We start from the raw sequence: 26,688 nt of genomic DNA on the forward strand, positions 1-26,688 counted from the left end.
CAGGTGCTCCTGAACTCGAGGACCCTGGGACTGGCCACCACCTCTTGCACAATGTTTCCCAAACCAGGCCAGGGGCGGCCCAGATAACCAGGGTGGGGACGTAGACACCACCTCCCAATGGGAAGAGCTGTAAGGTCACATCACAAGGGTGTGGCTACAAGGAAAGTTAAGAATTGAGGCCATTTTTTTTTTTTTTTTTTTTCGGTACGCGGGGCTCTCGCCGTTGTGGCCTCTCCCGCTGCGGAGCACAGGCTCCGGACGCGCAGGCTCAGCAGCCACGGCTCACGGGCCCAGCCGCTCCGCGGCACGTGGGATCCTCCCGGACCGGGGCACGAACCCGCGCCCCCTGCATCGGCAGGTGGACTCTCAACCACTGCGCCACCAGGGAAGCCCAAGAATTGAGGCCATTTTTGCAGAATCTACCACAACGTCAATATATGTTTACTTCTGGTTTATTTATGAATAGAGACTAACACTGGATGCTCAGAGATGGAAACATCAGTTTTTCCATATTCAGTAAATCGTTGATTCCTCCTTCATCCTAAGCATCTTGTTACACAGACCAAGTTCCATCTTCCCCCGTCATGTGTCTCACCTCTTCCTCCCCCTCTCCATCCCACAGCCCTCACTCACATCCCCTCTCACTACCACCTCAGGACCCTCCAGCATGCCCTCCACACAACCCCACCCTCTCCTCCTTCTAAAGCTATCGCCAGATTCATCTTGCTAAGCCTCAGCTCTCCAGCCCACTACTGCAGTCCTGCAGGCCTCATTCACCGGTGTGGCTTTCCACGACCTCACGGGACCCGTGCTGACTCCTCGGCGTATTTCCCGCCGCACCCTTGACCCTCCACTGTTGGCGGCTCTCCTCCAGCACTGGGTGCCCGCTGCCGTCTCCTCGCCTTTGCTTCCGCCAACCCCCCTGCCTGAGATGCCCCCTCCTCCCCACTCCATCTGTCTATCCACATTCTTCCCATCCTTCAAGACCCAGTGCAAACAACCCCTCTTTGTTGAACCTCTGCTGAGCAGAATGGCGCGTTTGTGAGCTCGCCCTTCAGACTCATAATGCATGTTTTCTAGTCTCCTCATCTGGCCCGGAATCACGTCTTCAGGGTAGAGTTTATGCCCTTGGCTTTTTCATTTGACTTCTTTTTTCTCTAATCACACACACACACTTATATTTCTTCCCCCATTAAATTCTTAGTTCCTTGAAGATGAGAAGCGTGAGATTGAAGATCATCCTTCCCCGCCCTAGCGCTGCCATTTGGTAGAGGGTGGTGCATAATCATAACTGTTTGTTGAATGGACAGATCAATGTGTCTCTGTTGCAATTTGCTGAATTTGGGATAAAGGAGTGGGACTGGGGGATAGGGAAAGAGAAATCATTTCAGAAGAAACAAGTGAATGATAATTCGGCTTTTCCCCGTTCTCAACTTGATATGGGGGGAAGTGCATTCCAGCAATGGAGAGTTGTAGGGGAAAGGATTGAAAGCTTTATGAGAAATACAGCCCAACAGAGGACACATACGCGGAGAGCCGGAAGCTTGAGTTATATTCTCAGCACTGCCCTTGACTCACACTATAACTTTGAACAAATCACTTAGCCCTTTCTGTGTCAGTCTCTTTAACTCTAAAAGAGAAATAATAATACTTGCCAAAGACGTTTTCAGAAGAGTGCAATATCCTGGGATGAACAGCACTGCATTAGAGTGATGTTAGAATGATATGTCTTCAGCATCTTTAAAATAATGTGCTCTTTGTGATTACATTTTGGTCAGCCCAACAGCAAAATGTGGACATTATTTCATCAGTGCGATTTGTAACTAAAGTTGAAACCCAGCTTGAGGACAAAGGTGAATGTGAACTGGAGAACAAATGGCATGTGGGTGAGTCGACAGTCAGGGACTCATAAGAAGTAGGAGGAAAGCAGGCGTTCGGGGGGAAATCTATAATTATGTCCAGGGCAGGCAGAGCTGAAGGTGCGCTGGGGACCATCAGCCACTTTTAGGGCTGAGTACTGGGTGAGCGTGAAGATATAATGAGGGATGTTTGAGAGCATTGCATTTAATTTGCATAACTCTGGATAAGAATTCAGTTTTCTTCTCACTTATAAGACTGTAGATATCTTTAGGTTAACTTTGACATGTCCACATTTTCACTTTTTAAAAATCGGCTTGCCCGTGTTTTCCTGATTTCTTATTCACCGTCCCAGTCCCGTTTGCTTTGCATTGCCTTGTTGAGAAAGGATGGCAGTTATGAACCATTACCCGATGAGAACCCCACAAGCACAGCCCTGGGAACAGCGCTGGGGGGTCCCCTCCTAGCACCCCAGCTCTGCCCAACTGAAGCTTTTCCTAACATTCAGGGCAATCACCAAGGCTCCTTGTCACCAAAGTTTTAGGATGAGGCCCCTACCCAGGACCTCAGGCGTCAGCAGCAGTAGATGAGCAATTGATTGCTAGTGCAGAAGAGTCATATGCCCAAACACAGCGTGTCCATCCCCAGACTATTTTCCAGAGACACATGGGCTCAATCCTGTTTGGCCTGTCTAAAAAAGCAGCCCCCAAGCCCAGCCCTCAGGCAAATGCTGATTTTTTTTTCTCATATAATCCTAAAAACGTAAATAGTTCAGTCTAAATACCACCGGTTTGTCTGTTTGTGCTATTTTAGTTAGAAGGCAGGCATTTTATTCTGAGACCCAGCAGTACTGGAGCTTTCCCAACATGTTACAGAATTTACAGTCTGGAATTTTTATTGGAAGTCAACTGGCACACACACAGAAAGGACAGAGGGAAAGATACAAATTCAGTTTGCATCATGTTTGTAGCAGTGTCATCATTTGCATTTTATTTGGTGATTTGGGGGCTTTTATTATGGAATTAGTTCATTCAAAGGTAGGACTGTGTGTGTGTGTGTGTGTGTGTGTGTGTGTTCTAGGACCTGCTTACAGAGCCCTAGATGGAAGTGTTCCGGTGGTAGCCAAATGTATCCGCCACCTCTTCTTAATTGACGTTGACCCTCAGGAGAAGTTGTCTATTTCATCACATTGCTCAAGCTCATTCATTTAATACACATTTGCTGAGGCCCTACTATGTGCCCGGCATATGCTAGATGCCTGTGTGCCAAGACTGTGGTGCAGAATAGCATGATTCCTTGCCTTGAAGTAGGGTTTACAGACAGACGTCAGTCAGGGCAGGGTTCCAGCCGCTGGACCCACCACCCCGACGTGGCAGCTGCTTGATGTCCAGCAGGCGATGACTCTGGGAACAGTGCTGGCGCGTCCTTGCTCACCTTCCCGCCCCGAGACCCCCTTCCCTCCGGTCTTCCCTGCACGTGGCAAGCGCGCCGATGTCCATCTTCCTCACGTGTCCGTTTCGATCACGCGGGGAGCGTGTGCTGTGATTCATCCTTGTATTGCTGGTACTGAGGACAGCGTCTAGGCCTGATGAAGTGCTCAGGAAGTGTTGAGCGCGTAGACGACGGACGGACGGACGGACAGGTAGACGTCTCCCGGATGGGTGTACCACTGTGTACGGTCAGAGGTGGTGTGCACGTCCCTAGCACTTCAGGAGCGTTCATCGCCAGGCACGTGGCCCCAGCTCCTGGATGGCAGGGCTGGCGGCGTCCTCTCCATTCTCCGTAGCTCCCAGGGCACCGTGGAGAGTCCGAGCACACAGCAGCCTCAACGGTTTTGTGACATTGCCTGATTCGTGTTTTGTCTCGTTTGCTCTTTGCTCTTCAACAGCTTTACATTCAGCCCATGATGGGGGCTGGCTTGAGTTATGAATGTTACCGATTCGGCATTTCGCCTTCCACAAACGCGCTGGTGATCGGTGCTGCCGTGATGGAGGGCTTCTATGTGGTCTTTGACAGAGCTCGGAAGAGGGTGGGCTTTGCAGCCAGCCCCTGTGCAGGTAAGCGATGCTTGAATCGGACAGGGGGCCCTCACAAGAGCTCCTGATGTCAGATAACTGACTTGGAAGCAGTTCTTGATGATGAATCAGTTGCCGTTGAATTCTTTCACTCATGCCTATCTCAGAGGTCAAAGTCTTACCCTCAGAGCGTACTGGGGGATTGCGGAGAGGAGGGAGTGAGAATAACCCATGTCAAACTTTCAGTCCAGTGCTTGACACGTGGCAAATGTGCCATAAATGTTAGTCATTGCAGTTATCTCTCATATTAAACTTAAAACGGCATCTCATACCAGGAATAAAAATACTCTATGGGGCCTTGGGGATGAATTCCAGATTTTGGCCAGGAAAAGCAAAATGAATAAAAAAGAAAATGCATAGATAAGCTGTGTGCATTTTCTTCCGTAAAGATATCCTCATTCTGAAATCAGAGGTAAATGCCTGTCATTGCTATTTCTAGAAATCCTAAAATCGTGAGTGCATCCTTCTCCTAGTGCGTTTTTGAAGAGATGCTATGAGGGAGACACAGCCGGATTATTCGGTGAAGTCTAGCTTGAGGATTGGGTGGATCTTCAGAGAAACCAGGAGAGCACAGGAAAGTTGATAGGAGGGTTAAACCCCTTCCACTTGGAAATGTCAGAGTTAGCAGCTTGCTTGAAATGAAGTGTCCCCACAGTCCGCGGTTTAGAGGGAGAGGAGCAGGTACTTCTGGCTGAGGCTGTGGCCCAGGCTCGCGAGGAGAAGGCAGATCACAGGAGTGGCAGGAGGTGGAGTTGCTGGAGAGATGGAGAGAGCGCGTGCACCGGGGCGGAGGCCGAGAGAGATGCCGCACTCAGGATAGGCTTTCAGAGGACTGAAAATGTCCCAGTACACTGGATTTGGGGTCAGGAACAGAAGGGAGTCCCCGAGTTGTACTGGTAACATATGCTAAGGGGGAGGACAAGAAATGTGAGGTAGAAAAAGAACTGACAACAAAAAGATAAAACAGAGGAAAATCAAGGGTTGTAGTGAACTACAAGACTGCCGTGTAGTGAAGGAAAGGAAATATGAATTTGATGAAGAAAGAAGTCTTAGACATTAGATGTAGTTGTATGACAGGCAGGGAGGCTGGCTGACCATGCTGGTAGCCTGTACTTGGACCAGACCTTCACTCTGATCTGAAAGCAGCTGGGGGGGGGGGGGGGCGGGGTTGGAGGCAAGCAGAGGAGGTGAGGGTACACAGGCAAAATGCCAAACGATCACAGCTGATTTATTCAGGAGGTGAGGTTTCGGTTCTTATTTCTTACTACCTGAATCGTGGTCGTAAAATAGAGGCCCTGTAAATAAAGCAGGTAAGTGATGCTTCATATTCTTGTTTCAACATGCTGTCTATTCCCACGAAGTAAAATAACAATTTGGAGAACAGAAAAAGAGAAATAGTCAATGGAAAAATTAAGTATTAGGCCAATTCATATTCTATATAAATAAAATCATCTAACCCCAGGTACATATTTGATATCTTGCAATATATCTTCTTAAATATCAGTGCAGATTTCTTTGTATTAGTGAACAGGCTTGGAATCCTTGAGACTTGACATTTTCTTTATATATATTTTTTTAATGATTCATACAACTTTATTTGTGTATTTTGAAACTTATCAATACTGAGTTAACTTTATTTTTTTTAAACATCTTTATTGGAGTATAATTGCTTTACAATGGTGTGTTAGTTTCTGCTTTACAAGAAAGTGAATCAGTTATACGTATACATATGTTCCCATATCTCTTCCCTCTTGCATCTCCCTCCCTCCCACCCTCCCTATCCCACCGCTCTAGGTGGTCACAAAGCACAGAGGTGAACTCCCTGTGCTATGCGGCAGCTTCCCACTAGCTATCTAATTTACATTTGGTAGTGTGTATATGTCCCTGCCACTCTCTCACTTCGTCACCACTTATGACATTTTCTTTTTATCTTAGTCATGAGTAAATGTTTACCTTTCAGCTGTGTACTAACTCTTTAAACCTGTTAGATTATCCCTGAAAGAGAGCTTTCTCTGTAGCATTACCTGGGACTGTATAACCTGGAACACCACCGTATCTCCCAACTGTGACTCTATCCCTTCTTCTAACCCAGAGAATCTAAGAACTACAGCACTTTCCCCACAGTTTCTGTTCTCTTGTTAAATACCATTAACGTATAGGCTACGATGGCAACAGCTGTTATATCATCCCCTTTACTTAATACCTCAGAGAGCATAATCACCGTCTGTTTCCCAAGTGAATTACTGTTGGAAATAGTTTAATATTAAGTGTCTCTAAGCAGACCATCTCTTGCACTTCATCATGAATTCTTTGTTAGGTGCTCTTATACAACTTTTTTTGTGGCTATTTTTTTTTTTAATGTACTTAAGGTCTTGGTACTTAAACATTAGATTTTACCAGCAGTGGGAATATACTCTGATATGTCTCCTCTTTAGTGCAAATTGTTTAGCCATTAAAGTAATTGCTTCCCTCAGGGCAGCAATTAGGAGCTAGACTGTGGTCTAAATAAAGCACCATAGTAAGTGGAAGCGATACCCTGCCTTTCTTTTTCTCTTTAAAAGTGTTTATTTTTAAGTTATAGCATGTTTTCAATGGCAAGAAATCATGTATTATGCGCACACTTCGGAACACCCAGATTTAGCAAATGCTAACATTTTGTTATGTTTTCTTCAAAAATTTTTCATAGAAATAAACGTAAATATAGCCCCATGCCACTGCCTTCCCCAGAATTACTCTTTATCCTGAAATGTGTGTATATTCTTCTCCTAATTACCGCAAACTTTTAGAGTTTCACTTCGTGGTTATAACTACCTTGGATTAGTTATCCATTGCTGTATCACAATTACCCCCAACTTAGCGGCATTCCATGGCCTTGTGCAGGTGCCTAGGGCCAGGAATTGAGAGGGGGCTTAGCTGGTGGTTCTGGCCCATGGTCTCTTGTGAGACCGCAGCCACCTAAAGGCTGGAGGGTCCACTTCCAAGTTCACTCACGTGGTTGTTGGCAGGAGTCCTCTTTCCTCACCATCTGGACCCCATCACCAGCCTGCCTGAATGTCCTCAAGGTAGGACACTGATCACCCCAGAGCAAGTGAACCGAGAGAGAGAGAGAGAGCGCAAGAGCGCATGCAACGGAGTCCCCAAGACAGAAGCCACAGCCCTTTTATAACCTAATCTTAGAAGTGCCGTGCTATCACTTCTGCCTACTCTTCTGGTCACACAGGGCAGCCCTGGTTCTATACTACTTGGGAGGGGACTACACAGAGTAGATATCAGGCAGCAGGGCTGCCTAGTAAATAAGTACCTACACCAAAACGTAGGTTGGTTTGTTTTGGTGTTTCGGCATATTTTAATTTATATGAATGCTTTAGTGCTGTGCGTATTCCTTGTCAGCTTGCTCTTTTTGCTCAACTTTACATTTGGTAGAATTTCCATGCTGAGAGGAGTACTAGGTCATTCATTCTGACTGCTGTGTAGTATTCCATTGTGAGAACATACCCAGATTATTTACCCACTCTGGCCTTGAGTAACATTTGGGTCATCTCTGATATTTCAACTGTGTTGAACATCTTTGTGCACGTGAGTGAGATCTTCTGGAAATGGAATTTCTAGGTGATGTGCTATTCCAGCCTTCAGTGTTACTGCCTGCTGACTAATTTGTCTTCCAAATAGCTGGACCACCAAAGTTACACAAGAATTTTCATTCCCTCAAAGTATTACATATTTGTTTTGTTTTGTTTTCTTTTTTGCCAATATGGTGTGAAATAGTGCTACAATTAATTAATTAATAGTGCTATAATTAATTGCTCCTGAGATGACATAACTTTTGATATGTTTATGGGATGGTTAAGCTTGTTCTCTGATAGTGAATTTTTCTATTAACAGCTTGTGCACATTTTTCTAATTATTTTTTATTGACATACTAAGTTCTTTATATATTTTAGATACTAATTTTCTGGGTTGTATGCATGGCACATATTTTCTCCTAATCTCTCTGGCTTTTCTTGGGTTCTGTGTCTTTTTTTTACATTTTTAATTTAATGAAGTAAAATTTACTAATCCCTTTTTATATAGCTTCTGTTGTGTACTTTGAGAAATTCTTCCTTTCTCTAAAAAAATAGAGATTATTTTTCTTCTAAAGGTACTTTAATACTTTTGTTTCATTTTCTTCTAAAATGTGAAGTAGGAATCTAACTTTTATGAGGCCACTGAGTTTTCTCAGCATCATTTATTGAATATATGTTTTCTCACTGATTTTTTCAATATTTTATTTAAAAAATTTAATATACAAAAAATACTAAAAATAATACAATAACGTCCTGCATACTGACCATCTAGACTTAATTTTAACATTTTGCCATGTATCAGTATGTGTGTGTGTGTATATATATATATATATATATAATTTTTTTTTTTGCTGAACCATTTGCAAATAAGTTGCATATATCATGACATTTCACCCCTAAATATTTCATTGTTCATCTCTTAAAAATAAGTACATTCTCCTACCTAACCATAATATCAGTATGACACCTAAAAAGTAAAGTATTTACCTAATATCATATAATATCTAAGCCATATTCAAATTTTCCCCTAAGCCATATTCAAACATGTCCCCAAAATGTTCTCCTCAGCTTTTATTGTTTTTGAAGGCCAGTTGTATTATAGAATGTATCATACTCAGATTCATCTGAGTATTTCCTGATGGTATCATTTAACATTTTTGTTTAATATCATATTCATATTTCCTGGAAACTTAGGACTAGAGGCTTGATTAGATTCAGGTTAAATATTTTTTGCAAGGTACCTCCTGAATTTTAATAATTTCTTTGTCACATATATATATATCTGGGTCTATTTCTGAGCATTCTGTTCTGTCCCAACAGGGATGGTTGTGTATCTCTGTGCTCTAACATATGGTTTTAATTTCTGTAGTTTATAGTAAGGTTCAGTATCTGGTAGGTGTTTGACTCTTCTCCTTATTCTTCTTTAAAATTGTCCTGGCTACTTTTATCCTGTTATTCAGCTTGTCAAGATCCCTGAAGAATCATATTGAGATTTTGATCAGAACTACATTGAATTTATAGATTAACTTGAGAAGACATCAAATTTCTACTGTATGAGTCTTTCCCCCATGAATTTGCTAAATCTCATTTGTTTAGGTCATCTCTGATGTCCTTCAGCAAGGTCCTGTGGTTTTCTCTAAAAAGGTCTTACACGTATACTTATTACTAGATACTTCTTAGCGCTTACTGTTATTATAGATGAGATTATTTAAAGTGGTATTTTCTAATGGATTATTTGGTATACAGGCTTTCCATTTTATTGTGTAGTAATCTTCTGTCCAGCTGCCTTGCTGAATTCTCCATTTTTTAAATAGTTGTTAGAATCACTTGGATTCTCTTTGGAAAGGTAGATGATCTGCAAATAATAGCTTTTTAGCATTTCTAATCTTTTATCTTTTAGTTATTTTTCTTTTTCTGATGCTTTTAGAGACACTACTGAATAGAAAGTAGTGGTGGACATTTCTCCTTACTTTAATGGGGGTGATTAAAATACTTCACCATTGAGCATAATGGATGGGTTAGGTTTGTGGAAGTCCCTTCCAATCCTCAATTAAGGGATTCCTAGTTGCTGACATTGTTTAGTATGAATTTTTTTAAAAAGCTGCTCAACAGTTTCTACTAATGTTAAACATACTGCTACTCAATGACCCAGCAAATTTCACTCTTAGCTCTATGCAAAGGAGAAATGAATGTATATGTCCACTGAAAGACTTGACCAGAAACAGCTTTATTCATAAAACTAACCAAAGTGCTGCAGTCACGATAATTACATAAAACTATCATTTTCATCAAACTAAAAACAGTCCAAAGTCCTTCAAAGGAGAATGGATAAATAAATGGTCATCTTTCTATTCACTGGGACACGACACAGCAATTTTCTTTCTGCTGCAGAATGTACTTTAGGATTTCTCTTATAAAAGTCCGTGAAAGGTAATTTTTATTTTGCCACACTTCTTGAATCATAATTTAGCTGTGTGTGGAATTTAGGTCAACCGTTTTCCCTTAGTGTCCTGGAGATGCTATTTTATTACTCTCCTACCATCATAATTGCTGGTGAAAAGACTCCAGTGAGTTTCAGTTGTTATACCTTTAAGGGTAATCTATTCCTTCTCTCTGGGTGCTGTTGAGACTTCTTTTATTTAAAATGTTTAGCGTTCTGAACTTACACCATGATATATCTAGATATATTTTTTCATCTTGCTCAAGACTCACTGTGCTCTCTGATTCTGATAACTCATGTTGTTTGTCATCAACCCTAGAAAATTCTCAGCTGTATCTCCACAGCCACTCTTCTACTCTCGTCTAATCTCCTGTGAAATAAAATTTTGGGAGTTCTCGTTATTTCCTCCATAACCCTTGACCTTTCATTCAGATTTTCTGTGCTGTGTTTTGTGTAGGTTCCTCAGGTACATCTTATATTGGTCTAGTTCTCTCTTCAGCTGCGTTCAATCTATTTAAACTATTTTGAGTTTTAAATTATATTGACTGTATTTTTCATTTTCAGAAATTCTATTTTGTACTTTCTCAAATGTACTAGTTTACTTTTCTGTAGTGGCCTGTAATAATTTTGTTGTGGCTTGTATTTATCTCCTTTATCATTTTTTATTTAATTTTTTTAAATGGCTAATATTCAAAAGGTACAGTGATTTATACAGCACCCCACTCTCTCAGATTCAATCACATGAGTACATAAAATCTTCCCTCATTATTCCTTTTGTGAGCCTCATGATCTCCTATTGTATGGGTGTTTCCTAATTTGTTTAATTAATCCTTATTGATAGGCATTTGTGTTGTTTCTAATCTTTTGTTGTTACAACAGTGCTGCAATGGATACCGTTTATATATGTCTATTCACAGATAAGAAAGTATACTTCCAGGTTGGATACCTAGAAGTAGAATTACTGAGTGAAAGAGTATATAATTCGTAATCTTGGTGAATATTGTCACATTACTTTCCATAGAGGTTATACTCGCTTATACCTGACTGTACTAGTTCTCTAGCAATGTATGTGATGGCCTGTTTCTCCAGTCAGACTCACCAACATAGTGATGCACTTTGGGGAATTTTGCCAATCTGATAGGTGAAAAAAGATCATCTCAGTGCAGTTTTAATTGTATTGCTTTATATGTGTGAGGTTGAGTTTCTTTTCATATATCTAAGGGTGTTTGTTTTTCCTTTTCTGTGATCTATACATTCCTATCTTTTCCCCATTTTTTTCTGTTGGGTTTTTAGTGTTTGGTGTCAATTTGTAAGAGCTGTTTATGTCTTCATTTGTCTGGAGGAAGAAAAGCTAAAATTCTTATCTAAATCGGAAATTATTTTTAAACTTTGCTTCTGATGAATTTTAGTGTAAAAAATGTTTACTTTTATGCATGTAAATATATCAATCTTTTGCCTTAAGTTTCTTGGGTTTAATGTCCCTTTGAAAATTACCTTTCTCACTAAAATTATTTTGTGAGTTATTTAAGTATATACTTCTATGTTTGGTTTCCCTTGGCATAGAATGTACAGATTAAATCTTTTCTCACCAAGATGACTACCAGATTGTTTCTATAACATTTATCAAATGATCTATCTTTTCTTGACTAATGTGAAATCCCACTATTACTGCACACCAAATTCGAGTAACTATTTGGGAGATATATATTTATTTCTGGGTTCCCTATCTTGTTCCATTGATATGTTGTATAGTATTAGTTTCCTTTTATTGTTCTTTTTTCAAAACTTCCCTGCTAGTCTTAATTTTCTTTTCCTTTATGAACTTTTTTTTTAACATCTTTATTGGAGTATACTTGCTTTACAATGGTTTTTATGAACTTTTGAATCAGCGTTTAGTTAAAGAAATAATCTTGTTGGTATTTTAGTGAGTTTTTAATCCCTTTAAACACAGGTGTTGTATAATGCAAGCAGATTGTTGTATTTTCTATCATTGATAGAGAGCTAATCTCCTTGTTTTTGTGTCTGCTCACTGTTCTCTCCTGGTGGATTTTTTTTCTCACTTGGTTTGTAATTTTTTCTTGTGAGCTTATCTTTTTTTTTTTTTTTTTTTTTTTTTTTTTTGCGGTATGCGGGCCTCTCACTGCTGTGGCCTCTCCCGTTGTGGAGCACAGGCTCCGGAAGCGCAGGCTCAGCGGCCATGGCTCACGGGCTCAGCCGCTCCGCGGCATGTGGGATCTTCCCGGACCAGGGCACGAACCCGCGTCCCCTGCATCGGCAGGCGGACTCTCAACCACTGCGCCACCAGGGAAGCCCGAGCTTATCTTTAGTGAGAGTGTTTTGTTTTGTTTTTTTTTCCAATCTGAGAGAGTTCAGTGCACTTTGGGTTGTAAAAATGTTCCTATAAAGCAATTTGCATTTTTCTGTTGAGTGTTTTTCAAACCATGAGAAGTATAGTGTTTCCTACACCAAGTTGTATAAATTTAGATGCCAGCCATGATTTAGGTATTGGTTTTGAGGTTCTGTTTCTCATGGGACAGTCTTTCTTGCACTCAGCTTCCACCCTCCTCAAACCTCAGACAGAGTTAGGCTTCCTTGTTGGTAGAGTTTTCCTGGCTCCCTGTACTGATGGGCCAGACTTTTGCTGGCATGTCATCTCTAGCACCTCTGTCCTTGGTGCTGGGGTCAAGTCTTCTGTCCACCCCCAACTCGTTGGGAATTAGAACCTAGCCCTAAGGCCTATTTCTGAGCTCAGCTACAAATTTAAAATTAAGTGTTGTTTTTGTCCTCATTTCTGTGTGTTATAGCAGGAAAAAGTTCTACTTTTGCACCAACCAGAACTTGAAAATCTTTGGGAGCTGCCCTTCTCCCCTAGCGTCTTTATTTTGGTTTTCATAATAATCTGTGTTTGTCAGACAACACTTAGCTTATGGGATTAGGCTTCTCTATAAGGGTTGGGGTGGGAAAGAGGGCAGTGAGTGGGAGCTCTTTGATTAGAATCTCCTGGGGAGCTTTTTAAAATATGCATGGTCTACATCCTCACCTCCTTTTTCAGCCAAGGTATACAAGAATGGTGGTGGGTGGGTGCGTGATGGGTATTTTGGAAAAAGATCCCCAGATGCTTCTCTTCTGCTGCCCCTGCTTCTCCTCAACTCACCCTCCACTCCTACGGACAGTCACTATTCTAGTCTCAGATCAGAGCCAGATAAACAAGGTGGCAGTAGTGGTGTGTCGTGGAGGTGGCCAGCCTGGGTCTGCAGCACACAGTCGCACATACCTGGAACAGGTACCGGGGACCGGAGCACATTCACCTGCCTCTCTGTTGCCCGGACCAAACGTCCTATAGCTAGGAAAATAGTAGCGTGTTAAAACTGACAACTTTCTCTTAATGTATCCAAAGCTTCTGAAATACCACCCGTCTCTTTTTATAGATGGAGACATTTAGCACCCAAGAACTGTATAGATTTCAGCTGAGACAATTTGAGACACATCATGGATTGTGGCAGTCGTGGAGCTGTGAATTTTCTTTGCGGCAGGTTGAAACTGGATATTCTGGTTCATGTTTAAAAATAGGAAAGTTAGCTATTAAGAACAGAGTCTCAGAGATATGCCTCTGCCATCTACTTAGAGTACAACCAAAAGATGCCAAAGCCAAGGGCCCCCAAAGACATAGATTAGGCAGCCCTGCTTCCTCATTTTACAGAAAAGAACACTGAGGCTTTGGGATGGTGAGTGGCTTCACGTGGTTTCAGAGCAAAACGGTACTGAATCCCCTGCACCGGGTCCTATAACTCCAGGACAGTCTTCCAAGTAAACCACGCCCACTCAGAAAGCATCTCAGTACCAACTAATCCATGGGAGGGGACGGGTCACTTCATTTTGTATGCTGTGGTGGAAAAGACCCGACTACTATAATTTTTATAGTTGGTAAAGGAGCTGTCTTCCTCAGGCACTCATTATCAGCCGGGTCCTGACCTTCTAGGAGACAAGACAGAAAATGCATAATTAAAATTGTAACCCAAGCCCCTGATGAAAGAATTTAAAGTAACTGTATTAACAGCTGACATTTAGTAAACACTGACCTTAGTCCAGGCACCCTGCTAAGTGCTTAACTCCTATTGACTTGGTTATCTGTACAACAAGACTCTGCTATTATTGGCTTCACTTTACAGATGGGGAAACTGCGGGGCAAAGAAGTTCAGTAACTTCTGAACTTCTAAGCGACAACTAGGGCTTGCACCCCCGGGACCAGGCTCTTAGCCACGGCACACTGTGGCCTCTTATAAATAGATCCAGTGTGAAAAGTGAAAATCTGTTCTGTGACCACAGAATTAGTAGTATGTGTAATAAATGCACAGGCTTTTCAGTGAATGCCATTTCTAGAAAATATTCTCCAGAAGTAATTTTAAATCAACTTTCCTTTAACATTGGGTGGCTGGTTAGCACATGTGAGAAGGCTGTTTTTTCCAGATAATACATTATGTCTGACAGCCTTATTAAATTGGGGCTAGTTCTCAAAAACTTTTTTAAAAAAATACATAACTTCTGCTTATAAAAATAATACATGTACATTAAAGAAAATTTGATGATGATGGGTTTTTTTTTACTATTTTTATTGTATTTATACATATGTACAGATGGTCCTAGATTTATGGTGGTTTGACTTGAGATTTTTTGACTTTATGATGGTGTGAAAGCCATATGCATTCAGTAGAAAGCTTACTTTGAGGTGTGGATTTTGATCTTCGGCTGAGCTAGCAATATGCTGTCGATGCTCTTGGGAGGCTGGGCAGCAGCAGCCTCAGCTGCCGGTCGGCCCCGCGGTCTCCAGGGTAAACAACCGGTGATACGCTTAGAACCATTCTGTACCCAGACAGCCATTCTGTTTTTCACTTTCAATATAGTATGCAGTAAATTACAGGAGCTATTCAACACCTTATTATAAAATAGGCTTTGTATCAGATGATTTTGCCCACCTGTAGGCTAATGTAAGTGTTCTAATGTAAGTGTTCTGAGCACTGTTAAGGTAGGCTAGGCTCAGCTGTGATGTTCAGTAGGTCAGGTGTATAAAATGCATTTTGACTTAATGATGTTTTCAACTCATCATGGGTTTACTGGGCTGTAACCCCATCATAAATCTAGGCAGATGCGTGTGTGTCTCATATGGAAACGTATGAACTTGGGCGTTCCACTTGAAGGACAATACTAAAATACTAAAATCCCTAGGTACCTAGCAGAGCTGGCCTTGGTTTTGTTTTTCTTTTTTACCCTAAATGCAATCATTTCACGTGTTATTCTTTGACATACTTTTTTGACTGCCTCGTTCTTTTGATTTTTTTGAAAGCGTCATTGAGATATAATTGGTATGAAATGAGCCATTTGTGTTATAGGGTACAATTTGGTAAGTTTTACATTAGGTGTGCGACCTAAAAACCATCCCCACACACAAGATGATAAACATTTTCATCGCGCCCCAAAGTTTCCTTGTACTTTTCTGTCCCTCCTGCCCCCCAGCCCTTGCTGCCTCCGACCCCAACCCCAGGTAGCCACTGATCTGCGTTCTGTCACTATAGATTACTTTTCACTTTTTAGAATATCATATAAATGGAATCATAGCATGCATTCCTTTTTGTCTGACTTCTTTCACTCAGCATAATTATTTTGAGATGGATTTCTTTTTTTCACGTATCAGTAGTTCATTCATTTTTATGCTGAGCAACGCTCAATTGCATAAATATATCATAATTGGCTTACCCCTTTCACCTGTTGAACTTCTGGGTTGTTTCTGGGTTTTTTTGGCTATTATAAATAAAGCTGCTCTGAAAATTAGTGTAGAAGTCCTTGGACATAATTTTCATTTCTCCTGAGTCAATACCTAGGAGTGGAATGGCTGGGATAGGAGAGGGATAGGTTTCACTTCCTAAGAAATTGCCAAACTGTTTTTCAGAGATGGCTGTGTCATTTTCCATTTCCACCAGCTGTGTATGAGAGTTTCAGTGCCTCTACATCCTCACCAACATTTGATATGGTCCATCTTTTTCATTTTAATAGGTAGTTAGTGGTTTCTTATTGTGGTTTAAATTTGCATTTCCCTAATGACTCATGGACTCGAACATCTTTTCATGCGCTTATGTGCCATTTACACATTTTCTCTGGTGAAGTGTCTTTTCAAATTTTCTTGCTCATTTTTGTACTGAGTTGTTTTCTTATTTTTGAGTTTTCAGAGTTCTTTATATTCAGAATACAAATCCTTTATCAAAAATGTGACTCGCAGATATTTTCTCCCAGGCTTTTCAGTCTCTTAATATTATCTTTCAAAGAGGACATGTTCTTAATTTTGATGAAATAAAATTTATCAATATTTTTCTTTTATACATTGTGCTTTTTGGTGTTAGGGCTAAGAAACTTTTTGCCTACCTCAGTGACACGAAGATTTCCTCCTGTGCTTTTTCTAGACATTTTATAGTTTTAGAAATGTGTTATTTAGTTTCCCAATATTTAGGGATTTTCCAGCTATCTTTTAGTTGTTGATGTCTAGTTCCACTGTTGCCAGAGAACATAGTATGAATTGAATCTTCTAAAATTTATTTTAACTTGTAGTGTGGCCCAGGATATGGTCTATCTTGGTAATGTCCTATGTGCTCTTGAAAACAATGTACATACTGCTGTGTGGGTGGAGTATTCTGTAATTGTCAAATTGATTGATAGAATAGTTCAGGTTGTCTATATCCTTACTTATTTTCTGTCTCCTTGCTCTATTATTGAGAAAAAGGATGTTGAAATCTCTGACTATATTTGTGAAGTTGTCTATTCTTCCTTTTGTACTTTTACCATTCTTCTTTTACATATTTTGAAATTCTGTTGCTAGAGGCAGAAATTATGTCATATTTATGAATTGAACATTGTATCATTATGAAATTACCATGTTTATCTGATAGTCCTCTGCTCTGGATCTACTCTGTCTGATATTAATATAGCCACTCTGGGTTTCTTTTTATCAGCATTACCATGATACATCTTTTTCCATCCTATGACTTTTAACATCATTGAGTATTTACATTTAAAGTAGGCTTCTTGTAAGCAGCCTATAGTTTGGTCTTGCTTTTTATCTAAGTTTGACAATCTCAGTTTTTCAACTGGGGTGTTTAGACCAGACTTCAGTAAACAGCAGCCAGCAGGCTAAATCTGGCACGTAGCCTGCTTTTCTATGGCCCATGAACTAAGAATGGTTTTTACATTCTTTTTTTGGGGGGGGTGGGGGTGCAATACGTGGGCCTCTCACCACCATGGCCTCTCCCATCACGGAGCACAGGCTCTGGACACACAGGCCTGGCGGCCATGGCTCATGGGCCCAGCCGCTCCGCGGCATGTGAGATCTTCCCAGACCGGGGCATGAACCTGTGTCCCCTGCATCGGCAGGCGGACTCTCAACCACTGCGCCACCAGGGAAGCCTGGTTTTTACATTCTTAAAAGGTTGTTTAAAAAAAATTGAAAGGAATATGTGACAGAAATCATGTATGACCCCAAAAACCTAACATGTTAACATGGTCCTTTATGGAAAAAGTCCACAAACCCCTAGTGTAGAGTATTTATATTTAATGTGGTGATTGATATGGTTTGGTTTAAGTCTGCAGTCTTGCTATGTGTTTTCTCTGTCTCATCTGTTCTTTCTTTCCCTTTTTTCTCTTTTTCTGCCTTTTTTTTGGGCTGCATTGGGTCTTCACTGCTGCACGCGGGCTTTCTCTAGTTGCGGTGAGCAGGGGCTCCTCTTCGTTGAGGTGCGCAGGCTTCTCATTGCAGTGGCTTCTCTTGTTGCAGAACATGGGCTCTAGGCACACGGGCTTCAGTAGTTGTGGCACGTGGGCTCAGTTGTTGTGGCTCGCGGGCTCTAGAGTGCAGGCTCAGTAGTTGTGGCGCACGGGCTTAGTTGCTCCGCGGCATGTGAGATCTTCCCGTAGTGGGGCTCGAACCCATGTCCCCTGCATTGGCAGGTGGATTCTTAACCACTGTGCCGCCAGGGAAGCCCCTGTGCCTTCTTTTGAATTGAGCCTTTTTTTCCCCTTGTTTATTAGCTATGACTCTTTGCTATGTTATTTTAGTGGCTCTGGGGTTTGTAGTATCCACCTTTACCTTATCACATCTACCACTTCCTGTAGTAAAAGAACCTACACAGTGTGCTTCCCTTTCCCCCCTCTGTCATTTGTGCAGTTATTATCATACATATTACTTAGATGTGTGTTATAATATATTGTTATTATTTTTGCTTTAATCAGTTATCTTTTTTAAATATTTAAAGTTAGAAATGAAGATTTTACTGTTGCCTAGATAGTTACAATTTATAGTGTTCTTTTCTGTGTGTAGGTCCAGTGTTTCCACCTGATATTTTTCTTCTGCTGGAAGGGCTTCCTTTAATTCATTTTATAGTGCAGCTCTATGGTGATGATTTCTTTATTTTTTTTTTCTGCTTTACTGAGATATAATTGACAAATAAAAGTTATACATATTTAAGGTATACAACTTGATGTTTTGATATATGTGTACATTGTAAAACGATTACCACACTCAAGCTAATTAACATGTTCATTGCCTCACATAGTTAGTAGTTTCTTTCTTTCTTTCCTCCTTTTTTTTTTTTTTTGGTAGTGGTAAGAACACTTAAGATACACCCTCTTAGCAAATTTCATGTATACAGTATTGTTAACTATAATCACCATGCTGTACATTAGATCCCAGACTTAATCTTCTTGCATAACTGCAACTTTGTGTGCCTTAACACCTCCCCATATTCCCACCCCCCAGCCCCCAGCAACCACCATTCTACTCTCTGAATCTATGAGTTTGACTTTTTTAGATTTCACATGCAAGTGGATCATGCAGTATTTGTCATTCTGTGTCTGGCTAATTCCATTTAGCATAATGTCCTCCAGGCTCATCCATGTTACACAAATGGCAAGATATCCTTATTTTTTAAGACTGAATAATACTTCATTATGCATATATGTGTGTGTGTTTGTGCACGCGCGTGTCTGCCTATGATAAATTCTTTCCGCTCGTGTTATGTCTGAAAACATCTTTTTTATCTTCACTTTTGAAAAATATTTTTGCTTTGTATAGAATTCTAGGCTGGCAGGGTTTCTCCCCCTGGTATTCTAAAGATGTTGCTCCACTATCTTGTAGCTTGTATTATTTCTGACATGAAATCTTCTGTAATCCTTTTCTTTGTTCCTTTGTACATAATATTTCTTTTTCTCTCTGCTTTAAAGATTTTTTTCTTTATCACCGGTTTTTAGCAATTCACTGGTGTATTCATGTTTCTTATACTTGGGGTTCTCTGAGCCTCCTGGATCTGCGGGTTTATACTATCAAATTTGGAAAATTTTTGTTTACTATTTCTTCAAATATTTTTTGTCTCCCATCCTCTCCTCTCATTTAGGTGGTCCCATGGTTTACTGATTTTCTATTTTTTTCAGTGTTTTGCTCTTTCTTTGTTTCATTTCGATAGTTCCTATTGGTATGTTTTCAAGTTCACTTGTCTTTTTTTTTTTTTTTTTTTTTTTTTGCGGTATGCGGGCCTCTCACTGTTGTGGCCTCTCCGGTTGCGGAGCACAGGCTCCGGACGCGCAGGCCCAGTGGCCATGGCTCACGGGCTTAGTTGCTCCGCGGCATGTGGGATCTTCCCGGACCAGGGCACGAACCCGTGTCTCCTGCATCGGCAGGCGGACTCTCAACCGCTGCGCCACCAGGGAAGCCCAAGTTCACTTGTCTTTTTACTGCAGTGTATTATCTGCTATTAACACCATTCAGTGTATTTTTCATCTCACGTAATGCAGTTTTTAATCTCTAGAAGCTTGACATAGGTCTTTTTTTTATATACAGTTTGTATGTCTCTGTTTAACATGGCTAATACTTCCTCTAGTTTCCTGAGTGGAATAGAGTTATAATAACTGTCTTAATATCCTGTCTAATAACTCTGTCACCTGTGTCATTTCTTGCTAAGTTTTAGTTGATTAGTTTTCCCCTGCCACGTATTGTGTTTTCCTCTTTCCTTGCATCTTGGTAATTTTGTATTGGATGCCAGACATTGTGAATTTTACCTTGTTGGGCACTGAATATGTCTGTATTCTCTAAAATACTCTTGAGATTTGTTCTGGGTCACAGTTAAGTTCCTTAGAAAGAGCTTGATCCTTTTTTGTCTTGCTTTTAAGCTTTATCAGAAGGATCAGAGCAGTGTTTAGTCTATGATTAATCTTTCCTATTACAGAGGAAAGACCCTTAGTACTCTAAGTACCCTGTGAATTGAGTGAGTTTTTCTGGGCTTTTGTTTGTTTTTGTTTGTTTTTTTCACTGTGGGAAACAGAGTGAACAGGAAGTAACTGGCAATAGGCATTATTCTCAGCCCTGTGTGAACTCCAAGCACTGTTTCTTTTAATCCTTCCAAGTAGTTCTTTCACTGGCCTTCATTCATTGTACGGTCAGCACTCAGCTGGAGGCTCAGGGGTGGCCCTCTGGAGATGTGTGGCATTTCTCCGCGTAGCTGTCTCCTCTGCGTCCCTCTCCCTGCAAACTCTAACAGCCTTTGCTTCTCTGGATTTCTGCCCCTGTCTCCCCAACTTGGGGAGGTCACCATACTCCTCCAGTGTCACCCTTCTCTGTGCCACAACCCGGAAACTCTCTCCAGGCAGTAGTAAGAAGGGCACCTGTGCGGCTCACACCATCTGTTTCCCATCTCTCAGGATTTACTGTCTCTCCTTGTTCAAGTTTTAATATCTTCAGAGTCTTTTTTTTTCATGTTGTTTTTTTTGGGGGGTCTATTTTAGTTGTTTCAGGCGGGGGGGTAAATCTGGTTCCTCTTCCATCTTGTCTAGAAGCAGAAGTGGTTTCAAGTGATTTTTCATTTCTTTGTGCTTTGCTCTATTAAGATATTTTCTTTGCACTAAGCCTGTTTCACTCTCATAATTGCATTTGTTAAAGCTTCTCTATTTACAAAGTAAATAAATCTTTGAAAAGACAAATGACCTACTGTGGAAAGACATCTGCAGCAAAAAAAAAAAAAAAGTTTTTTTACCATATAAACGACTCTTACTGATCCATGAGAAAAAGATAGAAATTATAGTAGAAATAGAAATGGCCAGTGAGTGTATTTTTCAAATGGTCCCCCCACTAGTAATCAAAGAATTGTAAACAGTATGAGCTTGGATCGAGGACCATCGTTCTTCCTTCTTATAGATGCTGGTGCAAGAGTGGGAAGTAGCACCCCCATCCTATGCTGGTGGGCATGTGTGCACAGTGGCTCAGCCTTTCTTGTGGGCACGTTGTCAGCATATATGCAGATGCCTAAAATTGAGCCTACCTTGACCCATATTTTACTTTATTTATTCATTCTGAAACATAATAAGAATATGGGCAAAGATTTAGGTACAGTATGTTTCATATATCAGTGTTTATAATGGTGGAAATATGGAAAACCACTTAAATAGTCACAGATAGGGATTGATAAGCAAATTCGATACATCTATAGTTGGGTTTTTTGCGTAGTCATAAAAATAGCATTGTGGAAAATTAAGTGATATCGAAAGATTTTTATCACATGTAATGTGAACACACAGTGTATGAAACAGCGTGTGTTACATGATCCCACCTTTGTTTAAAAAATTGATGCCCATGATTATACTCTAAACTGTGAATATTGACGTTTCTGAGTGGTGAATTTATGAGTTTTTATTTCCTTATTTACTTATATTTTCAAATCTTCTACTGTATGTATGTATCGCCTTTGTAATAAGAAGAGTGGAGTTATTTTTTGTTATTTAAAATGTTTGTTAAGTGCTATAGGCCAGGTATTGGCAAACTTTTTCCACGAAGAGGCAGATAGTAAATATTTTAGGTTTATGAGCCAGATGGTCTCTGTGACAACTGTCCCACTCTCCTGTTTCAGCACAAAAATAACCATGGACAATACATAAATGAATGAAAGTGGCTGTGTTCCAACAAAACTTGATTTTTTTCAAAAGGACCTGGCCGGCTGCCGGTAGCTGAAGATGCTATAGGCATTTGGGTGTCTAGATTAACTGAAGGCCAGCATCCCTCTGTTCATAGGTATTTGCAGGCTCTGTTCCTTGCTCTTCTCTCCCAGCACATTTAGAAAAAGCCATGGATCCACATTAACAGAATCCACATTTGTACCAAGAAAATGTAACCTCTTTGCAAACTATTTGAGTTTGTCTTTTCCCACATTTTAAACCATACTTTTAACTATTATTTCACTGTTATTTTGACGTTTTCTTTCCTCAGTAAAAAAAAAAGATCTTACTTGGCCGGTCTTAGGATCTTGAGGCTTTACTTACAGGAAAACTAATGCTTAGCAGTGTTATTTTCTGGCACCTAAATATTCATTTCTGCAGTTAAATACAGGTAAATGGGTCATGAGGCCTTTTTCTTTTTCCAGGTAAAACTTGAGATGCCAAGCAAATTCTATGCTTCTGAAAGGAGCGGATCAGGCTAGTGTAGAGACAAATGAAATACTGGCAAATCCCGAACGTGCTTCAGGAAATCACTTCAACTTCCTTCTCCAGGAAGAACATTTTTCAAGAGTCAGTTTGCAAAAGTCACGGGATGAATTGTAGCTGTGTTTTTTCTTGGTTACCAGTTATGCCCTGAATCTGCTGTTGCACTCACTAACCACTCTTGATTCTGGGTCCTGTGTACACTGGAGATGTGACATAGGACAAGAGTGCAATGGGGAAGGGTCTCCTGGGCCAGGCTTACCCAGCTGGTCTTGGAACCAATGTGGGTCACGCTGATGTGAGCACGTTACCTACTGGGGAATCCACCACGGAGCACGCACTCGGGTTGACTCCACAGGGGAAAATCCCTGTGATTCTGGCGGGTACGGCTGAGTTTTCTGTTCTAGACGCTACCTCTCTTCCTACTTCCTTGCCCTACTCTTCCTTGCTCATCTCCACTGAGGAAGCACAGCCACACAGCTCCTAACGGGCTCTGACTGACACACGCTCACCTGCATGGCGCTCCAGCCTTGCCAGCCTCCGCGAATCACCTGGCGCTTCCGCATGGGCCCTCTGCTCCCCACCGTGTGGGTCCAACACCTGCAGACCTTGAAACCTGCTGTCGTTCCAGTGCGAAGGGGACTGGACCCTCCGAAGGGATGTGGCCACCGAGACCTCCCTCGGTGCGTGCTCAGATGCCTGGGCCCTTGGAACCTGAGTGCCCATGTGACTTGACGTGGGCTGGTAAAGCACGGGGTTCTCTCCTTTGTCAGGTGATAGAGATGGACTGCTCATTTCATAGCTGTGGATTTTCCCCCTTCTGTCTCCTCAGAAATCGCAGGTGCTCCAGTGTCTGAAATTTCTGGGCCTTTCTCAACGGAGGACATAGCCAGCAACTGCGTCCCTGCCCTGCCTTTGAATGAGCCCATTTTGTGGATCGTGTCCTATGCTCTCATGAGCGTGTGTGGAGCCGTCCTTCTTATCTTAATCGTCCTGCTGCTACTTCCGTTCCGGTGCCGGCATCTACCCCCGGATCCCGGGGTCGTCAACGATGAGTCCTCTCTCGTCCGGCATCGCTGGAAATGAAGAGAAAAGCCTAAACTCTAGCAACCTTGAACTCAAGGATTACGACAATTCAAGGGGCAGCAGGCAGGGGTTATAAGGCAAGGTTTCTTCCTGTGTCCATTAGTCTTAAGTCTCTGTTCTGCTCCCAGATGCCTTCCAGATTCACTGTATTTTGATTCTTGATTTAAAAGCTTCCTCCTACTCTCCTACTTCCAAGGAAAATGATAATAAAAGACACCTCATTCATAATCAAAACAGAGTGAATTGGGCTTCAGGCTTTATGTAGCTGGCTATGCCAAACTATCTAGGTGTGCCACCCCCCCCAACCCCGCCAAAAAAAAAAGAAAAGAAAAGAAAAGAAAACCAAGAGCCTTGCTTGTTTGGCTTATTCTCTCCTCCCTCCTATCTCTGGAGAAATAAGTGCATATAGTTTATAACTCTTCTTAGCTAATGGGAAGCTTTTTGTATTAATCACATTTGAGGGTAATTTGTACCAGGCTTGGCCTGCGTCAGCGTGGTACAAGAAGGCTCATGGTATGACAGCAGAAGAAGTCTGGGGCCGGATGGTATAACCATCCTGCCTGCTTCCGAGTTGGAAAAAGAGCAGCAGCCCCTTTTCTGGGTCTCTCTGTGCTCTGAACGGGAGCTGGACTCTACTAGGGAGAGATGATCACTCAAGTCTTCACCAGCCTCTTCTGAAGATGGAAGGCCTTCGAGTGGGAAGGAAACCTACTCTTTGTACTCAATACTTCCATAGTATTGTGGGTATAAAAGTAAAAACTACCTCTGTTGAGACTTTCTCCCAGGGTCCTGAGCCTGATGGGGGTACAGGCAGCCTGATTCCAGCCGCTGCCCTCACCTAAAGAATCCTCTTTCCAGCAGGCGAGACGTAATAGGTGCTGAACCACATGTCAACCTGGAGACGTTCTGTCACCAAGCTGGTTACCATCACATAAGCTTACTCTTACTTAAAATGAACAAACACTGTATTAAGGAGAAAAACAAATTCTCTTTCACTAGCTTAATTGTTTCTTTTTCCAGTTCTCCTCTGAAGGTAGGTTGCTGATTATTCTTTTGGGAAATAGAGAAATGGCTAAATACCCGTACTCCTGACCAGCTCTCCGCGGAAGGAAGGCACAAGACATGCAAAAGATGCTAGGGAATTTCTACTTTTTCCTGTGCTTTGGAACCACATGCTTCTCTTTGCAGGACTCCCTAGGCTCGAGCACACCCACCGAAACAGCTTAACCAAGTCCGTCAACAGTTGACCTACGTGCGTCTTCCCTTTGGCGTGTTCAGTCTTTGGTGATGAGTTGGGTGTGCAGTGGTCTCCTTATTTGGGGCAATCCACGCTTGCTGTCATGTATTTGAGGGCTTTGGCAAAAGAAAAGCAGATGACTTTAATGTGATGTCATTAGAAGAAGGGTTTAAAGCCAATATCCCTTCTGTCACTGTGTGCCAAGTTCAGGGCTCCCTTTGCATTGCTATTGGGATGGGTTGGATATATACTACAACCCCATTGGAAGGACTAACTGAAGTATCTCCTCTGGCTGGAGTGTTATGTGTGTTCAAAATAGGTTTCCTGTGGATGTTTCAGCCACCTGCCCTGCACACTGTCTCCCCAGGTCACCTCCATACTGAGAAATAGGTGACCATGGCAAAGAGATGTGGAGCCACTTATACATGCCTTGGTGTCCTCACAGACTCTCCAGAAGCCACGAGAATCTGTGGGATTCTTGTGAAGAAGGTTTGAGTTGTGTCTTAGAACAGGGATCTTCTGTGTTCTTCAAGATTCATTCAGGCATAGCCGTGGTGGGAACGATGCCCTCTTGAAATGGGATGATAGGAGATTCTGTTATCAGAAGCTCATTATCATTTCCACTCTCAGCTAGTTGAGAGGTAATAGTTTCAAAATACATTTCAGAGATAGGAATCTGGAATTCCAATGCTCTTTTTGCCCTCTTGGCTTTTTCATGGGTTCCTATTTTGTGGGCCACTTTACCTAGATGTGAAGGTAACAACCCTAGACAGTGCCTTCCCCTTGGTGTGAAAAATCCAAACCCCTGAAATAAAAGGAGGGAATTGCAAGTATGACCCGGTTAGTTTTGCTACTTATTTCTTCACTCAGGCATCTTCTGTTTCATTTTCCCATGTTCTGTTTCCGAGCTGGGGACCATTTCTCTAGCTGCAGACTCGCAGGCACTGTTCCCAGAACACTTGATAACGGCAAGTTAGATTTCAAGCTCGGGTATTTGAATGAAGTTTGTTGTAATGCTCTGTATTTCCTATCAGATTTCTCTACCTTTTCATCTGAGATGTCATTGGATGTGACATTTTAATGGAAATGCTTAAATTACAAAAGCATAACTTAGCAACAAGAATGAAATAGACAACTGAAAGTAGGACATTCTCCTGGCATACCTTGCTGCTGAAAATCGGACTTTGAGTCAAAACCCTGTTAGTGACACTCAACTCCTCCAGTTATGTAAATTGATACTTAGCTTGGCAAACCTTCAAGGAGGCTCGCTTTGAACAGGCAAGGGGGTAGCAATCCTTTGGGGGTGTCATTTTTACTTCACAGCATACTGTGGAAGGTTATGGACGACGGTCCTCTCCTGAAAGACGAAAATTAGCATTAGGTTTTTGTCAAAATCTTGTCAACTCCCTGATGGAAAATGGATGCTTCTACACGAACAATGTTGTTTTTTAATAGGCTGATGCTTTATATTCTTGATAAGTTATTCAGAAGCCTGAAATGAAATCCTGTCTTCAGAAACTGAAACTGTTTATGAAAACTAGTAATGGATGGGGATTGATTCTATTCTCTTCCTCTGGAATTTAAAAGAACCACAAGTGATTGGTGTCTGATCACTATGGCATTTACCATGGTGAACAATTTTGTATTTCTCGTGAACCAAAAAACAAGTACCTGGCATTAAAGAAACAGGTTCCTTGTGTGTGACAACAGGGAAGGTCTCCCTGAACGCAGTCCACTCCCAAACTTTTGTAAGGATTTTTTTTTTTTTTTACCTGATTCTGTGTAATGCCGATGCTTAGGTCAGAGATAAATTTGGGGTCAATTACAGTGCAAAACTATGAAAGTAACTCACAGTAATGCAGCATTAACAACTTCACAGAGCTTTGGGTAGTAGATTTTGCAAAGCAGTTTTGATTTGGGGATTCTGTC

The 26,688-nt window shown here is 41.5% G+C and overlaps 1 protein-coding gene across 2 annotated transcripts in view; it reads left to right on the forward strand.

Annotated features, from left to right (window-relative positions):
- BACE2 (beta-secretase 2) overlaps positions 1 to 23,756 on the forward strand; it is an 87,999-nt gene extending 64,243 nt beyond the window's left edge. The window contains exons 8-9 of one of the 2 annotated variants that reach the window (XM_059064708.2): positions 3,746 to 3,914; positions 23,269 to 23,756. In XM_059064708.2, coding sequence (XP_058920691.1) covers positions 3,746 to 3,914; positions 23,269 to 23,522 — 423 coding nt within the window. In that variant the 3' untranslated portion in view covers positions 23,523 to 23,756. The remainder of the gene's footprint in view (positions 1 to 3,745; positions 3,915 to 23,268) is intronic. The other variant, XM_067035146.1, reaches the window with a different exon arrangement.
- Positions 23,757 to 26,688: the final 2,932 nt, after the last annotated feature.

The sequence above is a fragment of the Kogia breviceps genome, chromosome 5 (assembly GCF_026419965.1).
Source record: "Kogia breviceps isolate mKogBre1 chromosome 5, mKogBre1 haplotype 1, whole genome shotgun sequence".
NCBI lineage: Eukaryota > Metazoa > Chordata > Mammalia > Artiodactyla > Physeteridae > Kogia > Kogia breviceps.